This window comes from Bombina bombina, chromosome 5, assembly GCF_027579735.1.
Source record: "Bombina bombina isolate aBomBom1 chromosome 5, aBomBom1.pri, whole genome shotgun sequence".
Classification (NCBI taxonomy): Eukaryota; Metazoa; Chordata; class Amphibia; order Anura; family Bombinatoridae; genus Bombina; species Bombina bombina.
In genome coordinates this window covers 104,589,594-104,608,590 of record NC_069503.1, presented here as the reverse complement: position 1 = coordinate 104,608,590, position 18,997 = coordinate 104,589,594, and the positions used below count along the sequence as shown (strand labels likewise).

Here is an 18,997-nt window from a genome sequence, read left to right as displayed (position 1 = left end):
CTTAGTGCTATAGACATATCATCCCCTAATGGGTTAACGACACACAGATTAATAATTTCTTTAATTTGTGAAAGACATGGAGGCATATATCTTATGTAGTATATCATATGCACACAGTAACACTATTGTGAGGTTAGGACATTAACAATTTGGATTAATTCAACAATAGGATATGATGTTGTTTGGTTGCTATTGTTATGTTTGCAACACATTATGCTTTGCCTTTTTAGTTTGATCCCAGTGGGATGCCGCCACTGACCGTTTGCGCATGCGCAGTTGCGCCAGTGGGACGCCAATGTGCATTCCAGCTGAGGATCATCACTGCATGGTGGGGTATAAGTATGGGGTAAGTCTTTGTTTTGTAACATGTTTTGTGTGGTCTGAGGAAGGGGTTAAACTCCCCGAAACATCACTATTAAAGATTTTTGTTTTCAATGCCTGTGAGTGCCTTCTGTTGGAATAATTTGTATTTGGAGGTTGAAGAGCACCCTGGGAGTTGCCGTTTGGGAGTGCTGGTCTGTGAGTAAAATATTATATATATAACAAAGTAAACACAATAAAAAAAACAGGGCATAAAACACACTGTTAAGCACTTTAACTGCCAGAGAGGGATGTAACTCTGCTACAGCCATCTCAAGCAGTGAAGGGGTTAAACAGTTTATCAGACAAAGTGAGAGCACAAAGGATATATTTGACAGCTCACACAGGCAGGACATGGAGGTGATCATTATCTTTCTCTAATAGGTCTCTGAGAGGGGAGGGGGGACAGATTGTAGCGCCCTGCTGTTGACCCCAGACAAATCAAGTTGGCATTTTCTGATATCCACTTTCCCTGCATCAAAGGGAAGTGGATGTTAAAAACAGAGATCTGACAATAAAACGTCTGGTTTTTCTCTGCATATTTTACCGGACTGCAACAACAAAAGTCCAGCGCACCCGGCAGCAATGAGACTCAACAAGTTGATATGCCTTGATATATACCTTTAATTCTGTTAGATGTTGATCACAGGGCTAGACAAAGCCAAATATGCCTGATGGCCAGACAGTCCAACACGGACATGTTGGACTGTCTGGCCATCAGGCATATTTGGCTTTGTCTAGCCCTGTGATCAACATCTAACAGAATTAAAGGTATATATCAAGGCATATCAACTTGTTGAGTCTCATTGCTGCCGGGTGCGCTGGACTTTTGTTGTTGCAGTGTTACTTTGGTGGGCGTGGATGGAGCGCTCCTTTTTCCTTCGCACCGGAGCAGATGAGCGAACGTACATACGTCATCAGGACGTCTAGCAAGAAAGTGGGTGTGTTTACTACGTGAAGAGTGTCACGTGATCGGATTTGACACGCTGCTGTGTCTGAGCGCTTCCCTGGTTGCGAGTGTTTATTTTACCGGACACCTGGCAACCCTAGCGCTGATACCTTTTTTTGTGTGTGTATATATATATATAGTGTGCTAGTGAAAGTACTAATATATATTGTGTAGCTTTATGTATATAGTGTAGCTGTAATGTACTAGTAGAGGATATGACAGTGACAATGTGCTCACTTACTAATTATATGAATTTGCAGCATTTAAACAATGTTAAAAAGCATCCAATTTGTCTTTGAAATGGTTGCATATTTTCTTTTGTCTGATTGGCTGCTGCTTAACATGTGACTTCTCTGCATGTATTCTGGGAGATGTAGTTCAGTATTGAACTGATCTTTGTTCCCCTCCTATTTACTTCCTGTTCAGCTGCTGCTGGGTGAGTGAGTCAGGCTGTGTGTTTTGTGTGATAAAAAGTTGTAGTTTCTTTCTAGTCTGTTTAAAAAGTTTATAATTGTTATAAATTGTTATAAATGTTGTTCTTTTAATGCATGTTACTCATCTGCTTGTGCCAGGCAATTAAATGTTAGTGAAGGGTTAATACACCCTGCTGCTCTCTGTTCTAGTGAAGGGTTAATAGACACTGTGCTACTCTCTGTGCTAGTGAAGGGTTAATAGACACTGTGCTGCTCTCTGTGTTAGGGAAGGGTTAATAGACACTGTGGTTCTCTCTCTGTGCTAGTGAAGGGTTAATAGACACTGTGCTGCTCTCTGTGCTAGTGAATTGTTAATGCATACTGTGCAGCACTTTGTCTTTGTAAAAGGGTTATACACTGTGCAGACCTCTGTGCTAGTGGAGGGGTTTAAAACACATGCTTTCTGTGCTAGTAAAGGGTTAATGCACACTGCTGCTCTCTGTGCTAGTAAAGGCTTAATACAGACTGTGCTGCTCTCTGTGCTAGTGAAGGGTTAATACACACTGTGCTACTATCTGTGCCAGTGAAGGGTTAATACACACTGTGCTGCTCTCTGTGCCAGTGAAGGGTTAATACACACAGAAGCACATCTGTAGCACAAGTTATGTTTATGAGTTAGTCATTTACAGCAGCTATACACAGGGCAGGGGAATAAGATAAAACGTTATATAAATCAGTATTAGACACTGAGTATCATGTAATGTGTATAATGTGCAGCTCATGAGTCATCACACAGGTGTAGTTTATTCATTTGTAATCAGACAACAGCTAAAGTGTTATATCTATACTATAATCACGTTTGTAGCACACGCATCCTCAAAAGAATGTTGGCTGCATGAGGCAGCCAAAAAAATCCACCTGGATGCAGCATAGGCAAACACGTAACCACCCGCACAAAGTATAAAAGAAAAACTAACCTCCTGCACGAAGTATTAACAAACACCTAAACCGCAAACCCCACATCGCAAAATAATAAAGTAATTAACCCCTAATCTGCAAATAACATAATTAAAATATTAATCCCTTAAAGTGAAGGTTAAGTTTTATAGTTTGCAACATATGAATGCATTTGTTATGCTTACCCTAACGCAATCGCTAACTTTGTTTTTCAAATTTTATTTTTAATGTTGAAGATAGCTATATTGATATCTCCCTACCGGTGCAATGCCTGACTCCTCCCAGAGATTAAATGCCTGTTTTCTTGTATGTTGACGTATAGAGCGGTCCCACCCGCTTTCGACATCAGCTCAGAGTGAGTTCACAAAGCTTTGTGAAATAGCGCATGCGCCAATTGCCGATTTTAATGTATTATGCGCAAGCGTGATTCTGGTTCTTATGGGGATTCCTAAACTAGCTGGGTGACGTGTACTGACGACCGCCTAACGGCCAGAATTTCAGTTGGCTGATACAGAAACGTGATCAGCAGGAAAACAAAAACAAAAAAAACGGGTTGCATTAGTGTACGCTCGAAAATGGATAAATATTGTATATAACTTTCTTTTTACATCGATTGATGACGATTAATGAATGAAAGTCCTATTTAATTTAGTTGATTTATGATATCCTGGATTGTGATAGTTGTAACTTTACCTTCACTTCAACCCCTAAACCGCCAACCGCCCACAACACAAATAACTAATTACTAAGCCCCCTACCCTAACACCCCCTAAATTAACCCCAATACTAAGTTACACTTAACATTAAATTAAAAAAAATTCTAAAATTACAAAAATAAAAAATTACAGAAAAAATAAACAAAATTATCAAAAATAAAAAATAATTAAACCTAATTCCTATGAAAATAAAAAGCCCCCCCAAAATAAAAACATCCCCTAAACTACCAATAGCCCTTTAAAGGGCCTTTTGTAGGGCATTGCTCTAAGTTAAACAGCTATTTTACCTTAAATAATTATAAGTTCCCCCTAACAATAAAAAAACACCTACCAAAACCCCTAAAAAAAAAAAAAAAACAGCACTAAAAAAAATCTAAACTACCCATTGCCCCTAAAGGGGCATTTGTATTGGCATTTCCCTTAAAAGGGCATTCAGCTCTTTTACTGCCCTTAAAAGGGCATTCTGTTCTTTAACAGTACCCAAATCCCTAATCTTAAAAATAAAATAAAAAATCCTAACACTTAAGCCCCAAATATGTACTCGCTGTTCCTGAAGTCAGACGGAGGTCTTCTTCCAGGCGGCTCCATCATTTTCTATCTTCATCCGGAGCGGAGGTGCGGAGCTGGCTTCCCTGATGCGTGGATCCTCAGCGGCGATCCTCAACGGTGGCGGGCCTCAGCAGCGCTAGGGCTCCTCTTCATACGATCGTCCCTCGCACACTGAAGATTGAATTCAAGGTACCCCATATTTATTGGGGTACCTTGCATTCCTATTGGCTGAAATTTTTAAATCAGCCAACAGGATGAGAGGTACTGAAATCTTTTTTTTGTATTTTTTCCATTTCTTTATTTATATACCATAACAGAGTACAATTCTGGCCTAGTCAAGGCAAACACAAGGTAATAACGAAAAAGAAGTAACAAATAATAATCTGTATAGGCTTTCACAATTGTCTTATGTACATTACATAATCAACTATGTAACATATTTCCCTATAATGTCATAAATTAAGCCCTTTCAACTAAAGAGAAAATCTAGAGAAATATAAGTAGGCTTAACATATATCTTGTGTTTACTTAATAAATTCCTTTTATACCTTATAACCACTTAGATACTTGTATGATAAATATTCAACACAAAATGAGATAAAATAAAATATAAACAAACAAACAAACAAAAAAAACCCCCTCTCCCCTCATCCACCCCCCCTTACTTATCATGCAGGATATTCATTATTTGCAATAGCCATTTCAAGATAGATGGTACCCCTAAAGGGTGTAATTAATTGTATCTGAATTTCCTCGGGGAAATTTAGGATTATATTTTTCCATTTATAGAAAAAACATTTAATTTGTGTTTCAGAGCTTACTGTGATATCCAATTGTTCCAATATAATTAGATTTTTGAGTTTCTGTATACATTTTCTAAAGCTGGGAGTTTTACTGGATTTCCAATATACCTTGAGTGTTAACGATGGCTCTGAGCCATCACACATTCTCTCACTCAGGTGCTAACGACGGCTCAGAGCCGTCGCTAGCACTCTCTCCCCTTGAGGGAGATCTGGAGACTTCCACCCACTCCTACCCCGGTGATCGGGCCTGTATAGTGACAGGCATTGCTGGGGCTTCACGTTTTGCGTGGTGATGTCACGTGCAATGACGTGATGACGTCACAGCACAACTTTATTTAAAATGTACAATGTAATGTATAGGGAAAGGGGGCATGCTGCTTAAAAGCCTGTATCTCAGGCATCTAAGCAGCTACAGACCCTCAAGACCCACCAATGGAAAGGTAATTGCTTAACCTTTCCAACGGTATAAGTCTTGGGGATCTGTAAAAAAAAGTTAAATGTTTTATGTAAGAACATTAAAAAAAAAAAATCAGCTTAGCAGTCAGGTGGGAAAGTGCTTAGCACTCAAAGGGTTAAGATCAAGAGTCTGCCATAATTATAATATTTAACTGACAAGTATTTTTAAAGACATTTTATTTTTGGCCAACCATAAAAACAAACATGTTTTTCGGTTATTTGAATATTACTCTGATTAATTTTGTCAACCAAATTGTTTATCTTATGACAATTTTTTTTTATATTTTAATACAATTCCAAAAACAATGATATAAGTCCGCTTTTAAAATCTTGCATCTCAGACAGCATACCCCTATCTTAACCCATCTGGCCTTCACCTCTGGCGTAATATATGCTTTATTTATACATTTAGTATAGGTTTCTCTCCATGAGGAGGAAATTGACGCTGTATCTAAAATTTTAAAGCTTTCTTGAATTCTCTCTGGCTGGATCTACCAATTAACAGTTAGACTTTGTAAATTACTTTGGCCACAGAAAGATATAATCCTATATAATAAATGGCCAAGTATGTTTGTCAGATGCAGTCATGCGCAGTAGAGACTGCACGTGACAATTATACCTGGCCGTTTGGATCCTGACACTCCGCACAGAGCAAGGCTGAAGCGGAGTGTCAGGGGGCGTGGCAGGGCACGGCGAGGGCGGGTGTCATCACGATGGGGCATGGCTGGACGGGGTGCCGCGATGGGGGCGTGGCCAGAGAGGCAAAGGGTTTGCAAGAGACGGGGGAGAGAGCCAAAGAGGGGGAAGAGAGAGAGCAAAAGAGGAAAGCTAGCCAAATAGGAGAGAGCAAAAGAGGAAAGAGAGCCAAAGAGTGGGGAGAGAGAGCCAAAGAGGGGGGAGAGAGAGCCAAAGAGGGGGGAGAGAGAGCCAAAGAGGGGGGAAAGAGAGCCAAAGAGGGGGGAGAGAGCCAAAGAGGGGGCAGAAAGAGCCAAAGAGGGGGGAAAGAGAGCCAAAGAGGGGGGAGAGAACAAAAGAGGGGGCAGAGAGAGCAAAAGAAAGGGGGGGAGAGAGCCAAAGAGGGGGGAGAGAACAAAAGAGGAGGCAGAGAGAGCAAAAGAAAGGGGGGGGAGAGAGCCAAAGAGGGGAGAGAGAGAACCAAAGAGGGGAGAGAGAGAGCAAAGGAGAGGGGGAGAGAGCGCAAAAGTGAGGGGGGAGAGAGCAAGGGGTGGGACCGCTGTACTGCAAAAAATGGCCCGTGTACACAGGCTTTAGTACTAGTATCTAGTTATGCCCTTGAATCTTTGTCTATAAATTTGATATACAAACTTTATTCCTTCCAATGCCCAGTTTTAAATTATTTTTTTTTTATCTATTGCTGGTATAAAGTTGGCGTTGCCGATAAAAGGTAAATATTTAGAGAACGAATAATTAATATCTAGAATTTTAAGTATTTTCCGCCATGCCACTATCACGTTTTGTATAACCGTAAGTTGTCTAATTTTAATAGGGCATTTATCGGGTGCGGTATGGAAGAGAGCCACAAGAGAATAAGGTTGTGTTAAAATTTCCTCCAACTGAGACACTGCATAGTAGTCAGCTCCCACTAACCAATCCATTTCAATCTTTCCAATACATACTAAGTAATATATTTCCATATCCGGCATTGCGAGTCCCCCATAAGAGAAACTGCTAGATTACGAGTTCTGCGTTAGCCTTAAAAAGCAGCGTTAAGGGGTCCTAATGCTGCTTTTTAACGCCCGCTGGTATTAAGAGTATGGCAGGTACAGGTGTACCGCTCACTTTTCTTCAGCAACTTTTGGCTACCGCAAATCCCCTTACGTCAATTGCGTATCCTATCTTTTTAATGTGATTTGCCTAATGCTGGTATTACAAGTCTTGGAGAAAGTGAGCGGTACAGCCTCTACCTCCAAGACTCCTACCGGGGTTTTCCGAAAACCCGCCCAGGGCCGTTAAATGGAAAAACCTGTTTTTTTGGTCTTCATTCTTGGACCAAATAACAGCCCAGGGCTATAATACGGTAGTCACTTATACCAGTCTGTAGGATGCTGATAGCCCCTCCAAATGATTTTAAAAGTGCTAAGCCATAACAAATAAAAGAGGATGCTTTATTTTCTTGTAGTAAGTACATTTATTACCTCATGTACATTTTTTTTAAATAAAAAAAAACAGCATGTTAAATCAAACTGGCATTTCAATTTTTTTTAATATAACCTAATATAACCTAATACCGGTATAACCTAATATACATATGGCATCTGGTAAAATGTTCATGTAACTCTCAAATAGGAACTTTTTTTTTATTATTATAGTAACATCAAATAAGTAAAACTGACTTTCAAAATTTTTAATACAACCAAGTAACCAACATATATACGGTACCATAGTCCATATTGTCTGATTAAATCTTCATGAACTTTCAAAGCCTTTGAATTCCAAGTATAGCTTCATCTGTACTGGTACTGGAAATTTCACTTTCTGCATCGTGGTCATCATCATCATAATCATCATCTTCTCTTTCATTTTCAATAGAGACAGATAAAACCTCAACTAAGCGCGTGTTCAACCGTTCTTTTTGCACTGTCTGCCCACGGGGTGCTATTCTACAGCATTGAAAAGCACGACTTATGCTTTCTTTGTTGAGACTGACTACAGCATGAGCCACAAAGTCCATGTGTTGATAGGAAGGTTTTTTGCGATAACCTTTGTTTGTATACTCCTTTTCGCCATTGGCAAACCAATCTTCCCACTGAGCATGAAGTGCTTTTTTGAATGGACCATTGATTGCTACATCTAATGGCTGTAGATAGGATGTTGTTTTCGGAGGGATAAGTTTGACAACTGTATTCCTACGCTGAAATGCCTCCAACAATTCGGATTTCTTGTGTGCTGAGCATTCATCCATGAACAATACAGATTTCTCAATGTTGAATAATCGAGATACTCGCTGTCCAAACACATTTTGAATCCACAAAAGCATAAGTTCATAGGTCATTGATCCCTTATTAGATACCGTTAAATAAATATTTTTTGGTACCTTAACTTTTGGAACATTTTTTAAACCTTTAAGGATTATCATTGTTTTTATAACACTGCCAGCAGCGTTAACACCTAACACAGCGGTAAAGCGAGCTTTAGTAGCACCACAGTGGCTAGCATCCACATTTTTATTGCCAACAAAGTCTATGGTGGAAGAGCTTAACATGTCAATATATACAGGTGTCTCATCCATATTGTAAATGGGGTCAGCTTCCAAATCTGCTGTTAGTGAAGGTATACTGTCCAAATAGCCACGTGCAATTTGTGCCTTTTCTCCTAGAGTTTTATTGTCTGCTTGACCTACATGTGTAACCTTTCTCACAGATAGCTTGCTACGTTTCATAAAGTTTGATATCCACTTATCAGAGCACTTGAATTCCGCTGTTTCTATTTCATGCTCTTGTGCAATTACAAAAGCCTGTTCACGTAAACGGCGATAATTAACAATCAGTTTATTTGCACATTGTTCCCTAACCCACTGTAATAGTACAGTTTCTAAATGTGTATGTTGTGGTCCTCCACCACCACCAGCAGATCTGTGCCTCTTCTTGTCTGGGATATTTGTCAGTTCAGATTCCCTTTGGCACCATTCACGTATACGTTTTCTATCAATACCCAACTCTCTTGCGGCTGCAGATAAATTACCAGAAATTTCTTTTACTCTTTTAACAGCATCTAACTTTTCACTGATAGTATATGACTTTTGCACACGTTTTGGTACCGGTTTGGACTCCATTTTGGGGTATAGGTATAGGTACTGTTTTACCTATGTAATTCAATCTGGGCAGAGCAGAGCAGATTAAATATACCGGTATATTTTTTATTTAAGATAATACCTGATTTTCACCCCACCTAGGATCAATGCTACAGTATGTTTATATTATTTGGACTCCAGCCGGTAACTTGCAACTCCAAGCAAAGCTATACTTATACGTATTTTATTGGAACATCTGAGCTGCCTGCAGGGGATTGGTTGGAGGAATTTGACATAGAGCACACCAATACAGTGAAGATCCTGACCGGATGTAGGCTATGGAGCTCGAGTGTCAGGCTCAGGCATAGGGAAGGCTGCCGCATTGATTTACAGAGCTTTTTGGGCAGACTGTGTCCCTGTGTGACTCGAGTCGAGTTAGTAAAATGCTTCACAGTTTGTACGGTAGGTAGTAGAAAATATGTTCATGGGCACCAGGCTTAATCTATAAAACTTTGATTTATTGGTAAAGTACGGTACAATTTAAAACCAGCAATAAAATGCAATAAATGCAAATAAACAAAGTGTGCCAGACAGGAGGGTGAGAATGGCAAACCCGCTAACATGTTTCTGCATCAAAGTTTTATGGATGAAGCCTGGTGCCCCTGAACATCTTTTCTACTACCAGTACCTAGATTGCTAAGGGGAAGGAGAGCACAGGCGTATATATTAGGATCCGTCCCAGGGGAGCCGTTAGCATTAGAGAGTGCAGGGCAGGTGACCGGAAATAATCAAGTGGGTGTGACGCTATCTGGGGATGCGGGAGGTTGATGTAGGGAGAGGAAGCACACTGTAATAGGACAGACAAGCTCAAGGAGTGAATCCGGGGCGAGACATCGTATATGCTGCCTTCTCCTGTGGACCGACTTAGCTGACGACAACAGGACAGTTTAAGATGACATCGCACAGACTAAAAAGACCGGTAAGCCCTTTTTGCCCGCCTTGCCCACTCAGATAATGTTTAACCCCATATAACTGCCCACCTAAAATAAGCGCCCATGGGCAGCTTATCGGGTGGGCGGGTTTCCGGAAAACCCTGGTACCGCATTTAAAAGTCAGTGGTTAAGAGTTTTATGGGCTAATGCCGGAACATAAAGCTCTTAACTACAGTGCTACAAAATACACTAACACCCATAAACTACCTATGAACCCCTAAACCGAGGCCCCCCACATCGCAAATACTATAATAAAATTATTTAACCCCTAATTATACCTATGAACCCCTAATCTGCTGCCCCTAACATTGCCGACACCTACATTATATTTATTAACCCCTAATCTGCCCCCCCAACGTCGCTGCCACCTACCTACACTTATTAACCCCTAAACCTAAGTCTAACCCTAACACCCCCCTAAGTTATAAGTTTGTATTTATTTGAACTAGGTAGAATAGCTATTAAATAGTTAATAACTATTTAATAGCTACCTAGTTAAAATAATTACAAAATTACCTGTAAAATAAATCCTAACCTAAGTTACAAATACACCTAACACTAGACTATCAATAAATTAATTAAATAAATTAACTACAATTATCTAAACTAAAATACAATTAAATAAACTAAACTATAGTACAAAAAAACCCAAACACTAAATTACAAAAAATAAAAAAATATTACAAGAATTTTAATCTAATTACACCTAATCTAAGCCCCTAATAAAATAAAAAAGCCCCCCAAAATAATAAAATACCCTATACTAAATTACAAAAGTAATCAGCTCTTTTACCAGCCCTTAAAAGGGCTTTTTGCGGGGGATTGCCCCAAAGTAATCAGCTCTTTTACCTGTAAAAAAAAAATACAAGACCCCCCCAACATTAAAACCCACCACCCACACACCCCTACTCTAAAACCCACCCGATCCCCCCTTAAAAAACCTAACACTAACCCCCTGAAGATCACCCTACCTTGAGCCGTGTTCACCCAGCCGGGCCGAATTCTTCATCCAATCTAGGCGATGTGGTCCTCCATCCGGCAGAAGTCTTCATCCAAGCGGGGCAGAAGAGGTCCTCCATTCGGCAGAAGTCTTCATCCAAGCGGGGCAGAAGAGGTCCTCCATCCGGCAGAAGTCTTCATCCAAGCGGGGCAGAAGAGGTCCTCCATCCGGCAGAAGTCTTCATCCATCCGCAGCTCCATCTTCAAGACCTCTGACGCGGAACATCATCCTCCTCGGCCGACGGACTAACGACGAATGAAAGTTCCTTTAAATGATGTCATCCAAGATGGCGTCCCTCGAATTCCGATTGGCTGATAGGATTCTATCAGCCAATCGGAATTAAGGTAGGAAAAATCTGATTGGTTGATTTAATCAGCCAATCGGCTTGAACTTCAATCCTATTGGCTGATTGGTTGATTTAATCAGATTTTTCCTACCTTAATTCCGATTGGCTGATCCTATAGAATCCTATAAGCCAATCGGAATTCAAGGGATGCCATCTTGGATGACGTCATTTAAAGGAACCTTCATTCATCGTTAGTCCGTCGGCCGAGGAGGATGTTTCGCGTTGGAGGTCTTGAAGATGGAGCTGCGGATGGATGAAGACTTCTGCCAGATGGAGGACCTCTTCTGCCCCGCTTGGATGAAGACTTCTGCCGGATGGAGGACCTCTTCTGCCCCGCTTGGATGAAGACTTCTGCCGGATGGAGGACCACATCGCCCGGATTGGATGAAGAATTCGGCCTGGCTGGGTGAACACGGCTCAAGGTAGGGTGATCTTCAGGGGGTTAAGTGTTAGGTTTTTTTAAGGCGGGATCGGGTGGGTTTTAGAGTAGGTGTGTGGGTGGTGGGTTTTAACGTGGGGGGGGTCTTGTATTTTTTTTTTTTTTACAGGTAAAAGAGCTGAATACTTTGGGGCAATGCCCCGCAAAAAGCCCTTTTAAGGGCTGGTAAATGAGCTGATTACTTTTGTAATTTAGTATAGGGTAGGGAATTTTATTATTTGGGGGGGGGGGCTTTTTTATTTTATTAGGGGGCTTAAATTAGGTGTAATTAGATTAAAATTTTTGTAATATTTTTTTTATTTTTTGTAATTTAGTGTTTGTTTTTTGTACTATAGTTTATTTTATTTAATTGTATTTTAGTTTAGATCATTGTAGGTAATTTAATTAATTAATTAATTTATTGATAGTGTAGTGTTAGGTGTATTTGTAACTTAGGTTAGGATTTATTTTACAGATAATTTTGTAATTATTTTAACTAGGTAGCTATTAAATAGTTATTAACTATTTAATAGCTATTCTACATAGTTAAAATAAATACAAAGTTGCCTGTAAAATAAATATAAATCCTAAAATAGCTACAATCAGTGACGTGCAGTGACGTCAGAGGCTGGTGAGGCAGGATATGCCTTCATTCTTTAGATATCCTTTGTTGAAGAAATAGCAATGCACATGGGTGAGCCAATCACATGAGGTATCTATGTGCAGCCACCAATCAGCAGCTACTGAGCATATTTAGATATGATTTTCAACAAAGGACATCAAAATAATGAAGAAAATTAGATATTAGATGTAAATTGGAAAGTTATTTAAATTTGCATATGGGTTTCATATGGGTTTCATGTCCCTTTAAATGGTGTCTTGGAAAACTGGTCAACTTAGTAAACAACTGATTTTAGTTTAAAGGATTGTAACAGAAACTCTTGCCAGATAACACAATGCTTGCTCTGATTATGAGATCTAGAAATCCATGCCCATTAAAATATGTTTAAAACATACTTTTTACTTTAATGCTGCAAATTATGCTTATAGATTCTTTCATTACATAAGGGATGAGAGTCAGAGGGGGAGGAAGAGAGACAGAGAGAGAAAGAGACCATGGGGGAGAACAACACATAAGGAGAGAGATGGATAGATATAGAGAGAGACACACACACACACACACACACACACAAGGGGGGGGGGGACCACTGCATTTTAAAGTAATAAAACAGCAGAGCTACAGAGAGTTCAGAAAATTAGTCTATAATTTAGTGTGAAGTACAGAGGCAAGCTGCTAAATTAGTGGGTGTAAAGTTTGAGTAAACAAAATACAAAAACGACCCTGCTGTAAAAGAGTAAACAAACACTAAACCACATTCATTAAATTATCATTTTCACTAACAGAATCCCTATCAGTAAAATCTTACTTTAATAAGATGTTGGTGAAACACTGCTCTCTGTGCCTCTCTCCTGCTCTGGAAGGATTCAGGAAGTGACAGTGGCACATTCCACTGCACTTAGAGGGGAAGAACAGAACTCTCTTTTTCACTTTAGCAAAGCTGGCAGCTTCACAGGACAGCAACAAAATATATGAAAGTTGTTTTTTTCCGTTTTTGTTTTGTTTTATATGATTTAACATCCAGCCCCAACCCTATGTTCCACTTACTAATGCCTCTCGCTGGATTGGTTCAACCCAAATAGGACTGCCTCAAATAAGCAGTTAATGGGCCATGCAATGATCTTAACCACTTGCATCCAGTAGATGGCGCAGCATGTTGTGTAATAGTGGGCAGACCTGCTTGTGCCTCTTCATTGCACAACATATAGCTGTGAGAAAAAAAAATGCTGGGAAAAAAAATTACAATTTTTTTTTTTAAAGCCAATAAAAAAAATATATTTTTGCCCATATGAGAGGTGAATCACTGCCTCACCTGCCTCTAGTGACTGCACATCACTGGCTACAATGTAACTATTAGTTATATTGTAGCTATCTTAGGGTTTATTTTATAGGTAAGTATTTAGTTTTAAATAGGAATAATTTATTTAAATATAGTAATTTTATTTAGATTTCTTTAAATTATATTTAACTTCGGGGGGTGTTAGGGTTAGACTTAGGTTTAGGGGTTAATAACTTTATTATAGTAGCAGCGACGTTGGGGGTGGCAGATTAGGGGTTAATAATTGTAGGTAGGTAGTGGCGATGTTAGGGACGGCAGATTAGGGGTTAATAAAATTTATTCTAGTGTTTGCGAGGCGGGAGTGCAGTGGTTTAGGGGTTAATACATTTATTATAGTGGTGGCTATGTCTGGTCGGCAGATTAGGGGTTAATAAGTGTAGGTAGGTCACGGCGACATTGGGGCGGGAGATTAGGGGTTAATAAATATAATATAGGTGTTGGCGATGTTAGTGGCAGCAGATTAGGGGTTCATAGGTATAATGTAGGTGGCGGCGGTATCCGGAGCGGCAGATTAGGGGTTAATAGTATAATGCAGGTGGCGACGATGTTGGGGGCGGCAGATTAGAGGTTAATAAGTGTAAGGTTAGGGGTGTTTAGACTCGGGGTTCATGTTAGGGTGTTAGGTGTAGACTTAGAAAGTGTTTCCCCATAGGAAACAATGGGGCTGCGTTAGGAGCGGAACGCTGCTTTTTTGCAGGTGTTAGTTTTTTTTTTTCAGCCAGCTCAGCCCCATTGTTTCCTATGGGGAAATCGTGCACGAGCACGTTTAGCCAGCTTACCGCTACCATAAGCAACGCTGGTATTACAGGTAGAAGTGGAGCTAAATTTGCTCAACGCTCACTTTTCTGAGGCTAACGCAGCCATTCAGAAAACTTGTAATACCAGCGTTGTTTAAAGTGTGTGCTGGAAAAAAAAGGCTCGTTAGCACCGCAGGTCTTTACCGTCAAAACTCATAATCTAGGTGAAAGTTTTTTTAAAAGCAATAGCTCAGTTTCCCTCCCCACAGAAATTGTAATGCTGTCTGTTTAAACGCAATTAGGTCCTTTTTTTTAATAATTGGAAGATTTTGCAGAAGATAAAGCAGTTTAGGTAGTAACAATATTTTTATTAAGTTTATTTTGCCCATTTTTCCATATCCTGCTTTATTTTAAGCAGAATTGGGGGTAGTTAAAATCGTACCATTCATTATTATTCTTGGATAATTTAATTCCTAAATATGTGAATGGATTTAGCGTCTTTAAAAGGAATAGTTTGGGAGGAATCTCTCTATTTTTATTTAACCAATAAATTTCTGTTTTCAGATTACTAAATTTGTAACCTGAAAATGTACCAAAATCCTGTAAAATGTTGGTTAATTTTGGTATTTTTTTTTGTATTACTTATTAGAACTAAAAGGTCATCAGTATATAGTAAAGATGTCATCTTTCTTTTACCTATCTTAATCCCTTCTAGTTCTTTCCTTAATTGTATAGCTAGGGGCTCAGGAGCCAAATTAAATAATTAAGGGGAAAGTGTACACCCCTGTCTTGATCCCTTATGTAATGAGAAGTAATCTGAGGGGGTTTCATTAATAATAATAATAAAAGAAGCCGTGGATGAATTGTAGATTAAACTAATAAGCTGCAGATAGGGTCCTTCGACACCATACTTCTTTAAAGTTGTAAACAAATGGTCCCAAGTTATGGAGTCTGGATCTTTATTTTTTTTAAGAATCAGTGCTATTAAGGATGCAACAAAATATTTTGAACATGATGTGCTACTAAGAAAATATTGATTAAATAACATTACTAATAAAGGTGCAATATCTTCAGGGAGAATTTTATACAATTCAGCTGGAATGTGATCTGGCCCTGTAGCTTTGACAGCTGCCTTCTTAATAGCATTATAACTTCCGTAAGTGATCTAGGACTATTCAGGTCATCTAATCTAGCTTTATCCAATTTTGGAACCTGATTCCCCCCCCCCCCCAGAAGTCAGTCTTAATTTGCTTACTTATTTCTGTTTCTGAGTATAATTCTTGAAAATAATGCAGAATATTTTTCTTTCTTTCTTTAATATTTGAGGTTCTACCTGTTGGAGTCTTCAGGGCTTCAATCATAGATCTTTTTTTTTATAGATTTTGTTAGATTAGCTAGACACTTTCCTGCCTTTTCCACGTGTCTATAAAAGTATAACCTCATCCTGAGTTCATCTTGTGCCCACTTTTTGTGCTAAGAAGACTTCTCTTTCCCTTTTTATTCTGTGGTACGAGTCCCATAATCTTCTAGATGGGTCACTAATATAGGAGTTATATACATTACGTAGCTGACTTGAAAGCAGTATGTCCCTAGCTAGACTTTTATGCTTTTGAATTACCAGATATGCTTTAATCTCCCCCCCCCCGTATTACTGCTTTAAACGTTTACCACAGAATTTCAACATTAATTTCTGGAGAGGAGTTAAGCTGAATAAAGTCAGCCCATTTTATTCTTAGTAATGCTTTATACTGTACATTTGTTACAAGATATCTTGGAGAAAAAAAAACTTGTTAAAATTTCTTTCTTGTGGGGTCCTAATTATAATATTTAACGTAACAATAGCATGATCTGATATAATTATTTCTTGTATATCAGTCATAAACTCCAATCTCATCATTTTTTCACTTACTAAGAAATAATCTATTCTTGACATAGTTTGGTGTAAAAAGATTCACATGAAATTTCTTCTTTCAATTTTTCTGGCCGCTGCTACACATAACAGTGATTAAACTGTTAAGAATAGTTCTACTTAACACACCACTCATATCTGGTGGCACAGTACATTGCATGCGCAGTGCCCCAAATTTGAAGTAGGAGGACCGACCAAGCATCTTTTTCCATCTCTTGGTTCCGAAAAATTATCTCCGGGTTCCATCGATGCCATACTTGTACTCTATTGTGCAAAAGGATGGCATATGTGGTGTTTCATGCTGTTGTGCCTGTTTTGGGTCGTGGGCCATCGTATAAAAAGGCTGAAGGTGAACGACCTTTACTGGGTGTCCAAGCACATTTTTTGTTCAATATTCCCGGTTCCTCTAAATTATCTCCGGGTTCCTCAAATCAATGCCATACCTGTACTCTATTGTGCAAAAGGATGGCATATGTGGTGTTTCATGCTGTTGTGCCTGTTGAGGGTCGTGGGCCATGTTATAAAAAGGCTGAAGGAGAACGACCTGTACTGGGTGTCCAAGCACGTTTTTTGTTCAATATTCCCGGTTCCTCTAAATTATCTCCGGGTTCCTCAAATCAATGCCATACCTGTACTCTATTGTGCAAAATGGTGGCATATGTGGTGTTTCATGCTGTTGTGCCTGTTGAGGGTTGTGGCCCATCGTATAAAAAGGCTGAAGGAGAACGACCTGTACTGGGTGTCCAAGCACATTTTTTTGTTCAATATTCCCGGTTCCTCTAAATTATCTCCGGGTTCCTCAAATCAATGCCATACCTGTACTTGATTGTGCAAAAGGGTGGCATATGTGGTGTTTCATGCTGTTGTGCCTGTTGAGAGTCATGGCCCATTGTATAAAAAGGCTGAAGGAGAACTACCTGTACTGGGTGTCCAAGCACATTTTTTGTTCAATATTCCCGGTCCCTCTAAATTATCTCCGGGTTCCTCAAATCAATGCCATACCTGTACTCGATTGTGCAAAAGGGTGGCATATGTGGTGTTTCATGCTGTTGTGCCTGTTGAGGGTTGTGACCCATCGTATAAAAAGGCTGAAGGAGAACGACCTGTACTGGTTGTCCAAGCACATTTTTTGTTCAATATTCCCGGTTCTTCTAAATTATCTCCGGGTTCCTCAAATCAATGCCATACCTGTACTCTATTGTGCAAAAGGATGGCATATGTGGTGTTTCATGCTGTTGTGCCTGTTGAGGGTCGTTGGCCATCTTATAAAAAGGCTGAAGGAGAACGACCTGTACTGGGTGTCCAAGCACGTTTTTTGTTCAATATTCCCGGTTCCTCTAAATTATCTCCGGGTTCCTCAAATCAATGCCATACCTGTACTTGATTGAGGGTCCTGGACCCTCTTATAAAAAGGCTGAAGGAGAACGAAGTGTACTGGGTGTCCAATCTTTTTTTTTTTGTTCAATTTCCCGGTTCCTAAAAATTATCTCCAGGTTCCTCAAATCAATGCCATACCTGTACTCTATTGTTCAAAAGGATGGCATATGTCCTCTTTCCTGCTGTTGTTTCTGTTGAGGGTCCTGGACCCTCTTATAAAAAGGCTGAAGGAGAATGACGTGTACTGGGTGTGTCCAATCATTTTTTTTAATTAATTTCCCGGTTCCTAAAAATTATCTCCGGGTTTCTAAAATCAATGCTGTACCTGTACTCTGTTGTTCAAAAGGATGGCATATGTCCTCTTTACTGCTGTTATTTCTGTTGAGGGTCCTGGACCCTCTTATAAAAAGGCTGAAGGAGAACGACGTGTACTGGGTGTCCAATCATTTTTTTGGTTCAATTTCCCGGTTCCTAAAAATTATCTCCGGGTTTCTAAAATCAATGCCATACCTGTACTCTATTGTTCAAAAGGATGGCATATGTGCTCTTTCCTGCTGTTGTTTCTGTTGAGTGTCCTGGACCCTCTTATAAAAAGCTGAAGGAGAACGACGTGTATTGGGTGTGTCCAATCATTTTTTTTGTTCAATTTACCGGTTCCTAAAAATGATCTCTGGGTTTCTAAAATCAATGCTGTACCTGTACTCTATTGTTCAAAAGGATGGCATATGTCCTCTTTCCTGCTGTTGTTTCTGTTGAGGGTCCTGGACCCTCTTATAAAAAGGCTGAAGGAAAACGAAGTGTACTGGGTGTCCAATCATGTTTCTTTTGAAATTTCCCGGTTCCTAAAAATTATCTCTGGGTTCCTAAAATCGATGCCATACCTGTACTCTATTGTTCAAAAGAATGGCATAGGTGGTGTTTCCTGCTGTTGTTTCTGTTGAGGGTCCTGGACCCTTGTCTAAAAAGGCTGAATGAGAACGAAGTGTACTGGCTGTCCAAGCATCTTTTTCCATCTCCCGGTTCATAAAAATTATTTCCGGGTTCCTAAAATGGATGCCATACCTGTACTGTATTGTTGAAAAGGATGGCATATGTGGTGTTTCCTGCTGTTGTTTCTGTTGAGGGTCTGGGACCCTCATATAAAAAGGCTGAAGGAGAACGAAGTGTACTGGGTGTCCAATCATGTTTTTTTTTTTTTTTAAATTTCCCGGTTCCTAAAAATTATCTACGGATTCCTAAAATCGATGCCATACCTGTACTCTATTGTTCAAAAGGATGGCATAGGTGGTGTTTCCTGCTGTTGTGT

General features: G+C 39.6%; 1 protein-coding gene across 1 annotated transcript in view; it reads left to right on the top strand.

Annotated features, from left to right (window-relative positions):
* The window catches only part of LOC128661361 (uncharacterized), a 201,328-nt gene that overhangs the window by 119,137 nt on the left and 63,194 nt on the right, over positions 1–18,997 (top strand). The window contains 1 exon segment of the mRNA XM_053715625.1: positions 231–346. Coding sequence (XP_053571600.1) covers positions 231–346 — 116 coding nt within the window.